This window comes from Triticum aestivum, chromosome 3B (assembly GCF_018294505.1).
Source record: "Triticum aestivum cultivar Chinese Spring chromosome 3B, IWGSC CS RefSeq v2.1, whole genome shotgun sequence".
Lineage (NCBI taxonomy): Eukaryota > Viridiplantae > Streptophyta > Magnoliopsida > Poales > Poaceae > Triticum > Triticum aestivum.
This window is the reverse complement of record NC_057801.1, coordinates 264,165,021-264,171,790: the sequence shown is the minus strand read 5'-3', so window position 1 is coordinate 264,171,790 and position 6,770 is coordinate 264,165,021. Positions and strand designations below refer to the sequence as shown.

General features: G+C 43.7%; 1 protein-coding gene across 1 annotated transcript; it reads left to right on the top strand.

Annotated features, from left to right (window-relative positions):
* The first annotated feature begins 513 nt into the window (after nucleotides 1-513).
* On the top strand, nucleotides 514-6,083 carry LOC123069642 (peroxiredoxin-2F, mitochondrial). Its single transcript, XM_044492551.1, has 4 exons — nucleotides 514-839; nucleotides 2,834-2,992; nucleotides 3,600-3,694; nucleotides 5,728-6,083. The coding sequence occupies exons 1-4, from the start codon at nucleotides 648-650 to the stop codon at nucleotides 5,831-5,833; spliced, it is 552 nt and encodes a 183-aa protein (XP_044348486.1). The 5' UTR covers nucleotides 514-647; the 3' UTR covers nucleotides 5,834-6,083.
* Nucleotides 6,084-6,770: the final 687 nt, after the last annotated feature.

The following is a 6,770-nucleotide window of genomic DNA, read 5'->3' as shown; positions in this document are numbered from 1 at the left end:
TTGGGAGCTTCGAGAGGGGGGCGCGTGGTACGGCGGGCACCGACGTGACGCCACCCGCCACCGAGGTCATCCGCGGCGGCATGAAGAGGCCGCGCGCGATGCCGGTGCTCGGAGGAACTCCGGCGGGGGCGAAGCCAAAGCTCCCCGCGCTAGGGTTTGCGGCGGCGGCGACGACGGAGTGGTCGTGGCTGTAGGAAGGGGTGGGGGGGGGTGCCGGAGCGGGCATCCATCGGGCTAGTTCGCTGATGGCGGCGCGTGCAGGGCGAAGGTGGCGCGGCGAAGAGAGTGCGGCGCGAGCGCTCGAGTGTCCCACACGCGGAAGCGGGCGCACCAAATACAGAGCGCGCGATGGCGTTTCGGACCGCGCGCCCAACTCTATATGCCGCGCACGCTTATTGCGCGTTTGCTGGAGCGACTCTACCGCTTGCGCGCGCGCTAAAAAGGCCAAATTTACGGCGCGACGCTCATTTTGCGCTGCTGTTGAAGATGCTCTTATATGCAACAACTGTGCAGGGCTACCAAACGACTACCGAGTTTTAGCTGAGCAGGCAGCTCCCCAGCCGTGCGCCGTCTCAACTCTCAAGCGCCGCTCGCCAGCGAAAACCCGATCCAAGGACAATAATACCTACTCCCAACCTTCTGTGGCGATGGCTTCAGCACTGGCGAGGAGGGCGGGAGGTTCCCCTGCGGCGGCGCTGTGGGCCGCGGCCAGGGGATTCGCGTCGGTGGGCTCCGACATCGTCTCCGCGGCACCCGGCGTGTCGCTGCAGAAGGCGCGGTCCTGGGACGAGGGGGTCGCCACCAAGTTCTCCACCACCCCTCTCAAGGACATCTTCCATGTACTACGCTCTCTATACTCCTCCTGTTTCCTCCCGCCGCCTCCACCGCGCCCTGTCGTCTGACCCCTTCGTGTTTCGTTGTGTCTGCTTGCTTGCAGGGAAAGAAAGTCGTCATCTTCGGGTTGGATTTTTTTTTGAAACTATGATGATTTTTATAGCAAATTCGGAAACTATACACCCTAATGGAGAAAAATCAAAAGTATCACCCCGTCGGCCTCCTGTTGGCCGAAAAGGGACTTTTCGGCCTCCTATTGGCCGAAGAGGGACTTTTCGACCAACCGTTGGCCAAAGAGTACTTTTCGGCCAACCGTTGGCTAAAAAGTACTTTTCGGCCAACAGTTGGCCAAAGAGTCCCTCTTCGGCCAACACCTGCTCTACTGTTTTAAAAAATTCATATCAATTAGGATATTTAGTATTTTAATTTGATTCTTTTTGCATTAGATTAGAAATTTTATGAAGTTTCTGTAGATATCAAGTTTCACTAGATTTGAAAGTTTGAATTTGAATTTTTCATGGATTTGCTCAAATAACTAGATTGCCTATAATTTGAGCTAGGAGTATTTTTTAAGATGATTCTTTTTGCTACTGGTTCTTTGTGAATTTGTTTATCAGTAGTAATTAATTGGCGAATTTTATAATTATTTAAAGTTACGTTTTTATGAAAAGAGTCTTGTTTTAGTGTTTGTTAGGTTTTATGCTATTTCTTTCAATTTTAATTGCTTTAAATTTTTTTCTTTAGTTTTTTGACATATTCTTTTTGTTTCTGTTTAGTTATCAGTAGCTATTTTATTTGTAGTATTTTATTTGTATTTTATTTCTTTTATCCTACTAGAAAACTTGTTTTGAGCTTCATAGGAGCTTCATAGAATGGCGGGAAAGAAAATGGAGGGAGAGAATGGCGGGAAATAAAATGGCGGGAGAAAATGGAGGGAGAGAATGACGTAAAAACCTAATTTTAAATAATCCTAAAATTCACCAATTAATTACTACCGATAAACAAAGTCACAAAGAACCAGTAGCAAAAAGAATCATCTCAAAAGAATACTCCTAGCTCAAATTATAAACAATCTAGTGATTTGAGAAAATTCATGAAAATTCAAATTCAAACTTTCAAATCTAGTCAAACTTGATATCTACGGAAACTTCATAAAATTTCTAATCTAATACAAAAAGAATCAAATTAAAATACTAAAAATCCTATTTGATATGAATTTTGTAAAAAGTAGAGCAGGTGTTGGCCGAAGAGGGACTCTTTGGCCAACTGTTGGCCGAAAAGTACTTTTTGGCCAACGGTTGGCCGAAAAGTACTTTTTGGCCAACGGTTGGCCGAAAAGTCCCTCTTCGGCCAACGGGAGGCCAAAAAGTCCCTTTTCGGCCAACAGGAGGCCGACGGGGTGATACTTTTGATTTTTCTCCATTAGGGTGTATAGTTTCCGAATTTGCTATAAAAATCATCATAGTTTCAAAAAAATAATCTTCGGGTTGCCGGTAAGCTCTCTCTAGCTCCCTGCCCTCGCCTACCAAATTCTGTTGCTGCTAGCTTCGGTTCATGTATGCCCGACCGTTTCGAAACCCTAATGAGTCTCAGTGGGGATTTTTCACACTAGTTGGTACTAGTCCAGAATTAGTATTACGCGGTTATGGATTGAGTTCTTGCATGCTCCATTCGCACTAGAAGTATGAGAAACTGCGAATAGGTAGGCAGGCCATTGGGTAGATCAGGAAAATTGAATGCTGAAACTTATTGTTGGACTGGGAATTAGTGTGCTTGAGCTTTGCGCTGAATGGCATTTTCGTGCCCACCGTTCAAATTCATTGATAACTCTATATCCCTAATGGATTTCTGGCTACATCCACTAGGATTGTAAGCTTGCTCCATGATGGTTCCGTGTACTGCCTTTTCCATCTCATTGATAACTATGTTGTAGACTGACTCTCTCCTGGAATGATTTATTGCTCATATTGTTGACAGCTATCTTTGCGATATATTTCAGGGCGCATACACAGGAGTATGTTCGCAGTCACATGTCCCTAGTTACAAGAACAACATTGATAAGTTGAAAGCAAAAGGGATCGACTCTGTTATCTGTGTAGCTGTAAATGATCCCTATGTGCTGAATGGATGGGCAGAAAAATTACAGGCAAAAGATGCAGTGAGTAACTACTCTCTATCTTTGTATGGAATACAATGTAGATTTAGCACAGAATAATGGAATGAAATACAGGTGTTGTAGTGTGCATTGCATATTGAAGTATTGTCAACTGAGTTATGAGATAGGACTATCTTCCTTCATATTTGCATATTGTAGTTTGGCGGTACCTGTTTTGGTTTTCCTCCATGACGCATTCTTCATGATACTATACGCCCTCCCTACTCCCTGTCATGCACAAAATCATTCTCTGGTAATTTTTTCTCCTTTTTCTCTTGCTTATTTTGCCAGTCCTGGGCTTTAGTTTGCTTGCGAGCCACTTTATGAGTGCAAATTCAACTCACATGTATTTTTTCAGTTTTTTTTTTCGAAACAGATTTTTTCGAAACAGAGAGTTTAACTCTCATATGTTCGGCTGAAATATTTCAATCTGTATTTTATGGTAATGAGGGTCAGAAATGTGTTAGAATTGTATGCATACCAGCCTAGATGGTTATTGCACATAGATTTGATTTCTAGCCCATGCGATGCTATGTTAGACATTTGTCAAGAATCAAGATCATGCGAACATTTATTTTAACCATCTGCCGTGATTCTATACTATTATCAGATCGAGTTTTATGGCGACCTTGACGGGAGCTTCCACAAAAGCTTGGATCTGGAAATAGATCTCTCTGCTGCTTTGCTTGGCCGCCGCTCCCACAGGTAATTATACTTTTGCCAACTCTTCTAATATTCTTAAAAAATAATTAAGCCGTGATGTAAATGATGTCAGCTACTTAGAACCCTAATTTAGTTTATGTGGCATGCAATGCAAGCTCTCTTACTGCTGAGTTTTACGTTAGTGGTTCTGTAGTTTTATAAGTTATGCCTTTGTTTATAGAATTGGATATATTGGCGCTTGATATTATGGGATTAAATTTAGAACTATACATGCTGTGAAAGGATTTTAAGCTATTTTCTGGAAGACATTTTTCAGTATTAGGTAGCTTGTCTGAAAGTCAGGTAGCATTGACTGTCAGTTTTTTTCTTCTTGTTTTTGTTAGTCTCAATGGCATTAGTGAATTAGTGACCACCCATTTAGCAAGGGGAGATGCTGGATTTTGAATGGTTTGATGATAGGATTGTCTCAGCATGACATTCAGTAATTGTTAATTTACTCTTGTTCAGCACTGTTGAACTGTCATGACTAGAAAATCCAATGATTAAAATTTGCATGGCTGCCAATCCCAAGAAATAACTATCGCGAAACAGGACTTCCTTTAACTTCCCATGAATTGGCTGTTATTCTAAGAAATTGGCTGCATGGAGAGGTAAATACCTCTTAAGGACTCCCTTAGGTGAATCACTTCCATACCTTTTTGGAGCATAACTTGCAATAGCCATATTATGTTTCCTACTTTTGGAGTGATGGGGTTGCAGTTGGTGGTGAGTTCACATGTGGGACCACACAAATAAACAAATGCAATTCTACCCACATATGGGACTAGCAACCTTCCAAGAAACATAAATAAATAAATGTTACTTTTACTCGCCCAAAAATACACTGCTACCCTAATATGAGAATAACACTTTCGTAGAAACGCAAATTATAAGTATGCGACTCCAACTCAAAATCATGGACTTCTTTCTAGTTTCTCTTCCATCCAATTCTTCCAGTTCTATTCTCGTAGCAGCAGCGAGCGATCAAATTGCAATTTCAACTTGGTGATAGACGTTGTCCTCCTACCTAATCCACAGTCTTGTGTATTCAACTTACTTCTCTTATCTCAAAATTCAAATTGTTATCTCCACTATAAATCTTGCAAAGGATCTACTATGGTCGCTTAAGATTCTTCAACGACCGCAATAGGATCTTTCTTATATTTCCGTTCTCTTTTTAATTGTGAACCATGCAACAGTCGCAAGACAGCGTCATCTTTTGATGATCTTGTTATGACCGGCATATTAGGGGCCTAGCCCAGTTAGTTGTGGCCCAGTTTATCTTATCGTTATTAGGGGCTTAGCCCAATTATCTTATTAGGAGGATTATATAAACTCGTGTAAGGACCCGTTTTGGGATTAAGCAAGAAGCAATCATATTTGCTCGGCTTCCTTAGGGAGCCGGGAGACCTAACCCTAGCCGCCGCCCCTGCGCTCTCTCTCTCTCTCTCGCGCGCGCACGCAACGACGGCGCCCCAGCGCCGGCGACCACGCCTTCCTCCACGCCATCCCTCCTTCCACCCCTACAACCTGAGTGACCTGGTAGGGATCCGGTTCCTACCAGATCTCCTAAGCCAGTGGCAACTCCTTGTCTTTTTTATGGCTTCGTAGCAATGCACACGCATTGTGCTAGTGTTGCAAACAAAGAACAAGTCAGCAAGTTGCATACATGGATAGGTGCCTAGGTCTATATGTCATTTGTTTCGTTTTGGCAAACTGGAACATTCTTCAGCATGCCCGCAAAAGAAAAGAAAAGGAACATGCTTTAGCAGCATCCAGCATTTTTGAGCTCTCCCTAGTGAGAATTTTGTTGAAATGCTGATCCGCCATGCGGTGAGAATGCTATGTTTATCTTTGTTGCTAATAAAAGAGTGATGCATATCCATTCTTGAGCACTGCATCACTGTTCGAACCTCTTCCTTTCATTAGTAGAATGTGGTGGAAGTGGAAGTACTTACTGTTCATGATGATATATAGACTGGTGTATTGGTAACTGATTGATTTTTTTCTTTTTCTTTTGACCTGTACCATTTTAGGTGGTCAGCCTTTGTCGACGATGGGAAGATCAAGGCTTTCAACGTTGAGAAAGCCCCTTCTGACTTCAAGGTTTCTGGTGCTGAGGTTATCTTGGATCAAATCTGAGCTATTCGATGCTCTGTTTTGCTTTTGTGAAGCGAATAAGTCACAGCTCGAGAATCTGTGTGAAGATGTTGCTGTCTGTCGTGCTAGTTCCAGAACAGTCATTTTGCTGCTGCAAATCTTTCTTTCTTTTGTTCCAGAACAGTCATCGAATTAGTCACCGGTTCGTGTATGCGACAGTTTCTGTTATTTGGCGTTTGATGAAGAGCTGTGCTCGCGTGCAGGTAATCTGAGAACGAGCGGGTGTTTATTTCGTCCTCTCGTTGTCGCATTGGTTGAACCGACCTTGGACCATATAACATACGTACACCAAACACTAGTAATTTGCTGGTTAGTCTGCTCAAACACAAGATGAGACACCGCACGGCAGTTTAGACTGGCGGATTTGTATATTCATTTGTTAGGCAGCTTCCATGAGCCTTCCATGTGAAGGCAAGATACTTTCTGGGTTGTTCGGTGCTGGTGCTGGGAGGCTCGCCAAGAGTTGGTGCACATGCCAAAGTGTTTTCTAATACTGAATCTGAATGAAGAACGAGACCATGATCTGAGAACGACCCGTGTGTCCCGCGGAAGTTGTTGACCACCGCTGCTTCACCCAGGCACCTCATACTTCGTCATCATTGCACGCCCTTATCCATCCGTAGCCAAGTATCGTGCGTCCCTGTGAGAGCCCGACTTAATAGTGATGATAGACTACTCATATCACCAAGAAAATTCCTTCTTTTTCGGGAGCCCATTTGAAAAGAACTCCAGGAGTAACGACCAATAATCGACGGGTGTGTCCGAAGCGTTACAAATTGGTATCAGAGCCGACCTTCGTGGTTACATGGATGTTTGCGGGTCAGATGGGCGTTCATGTTATGCATGAGTTTGTGCCCCGTCGTGTCACACGGCATGACACATGTGCCGGATTGGACGCACAGACGTATGTGCCAAGAAG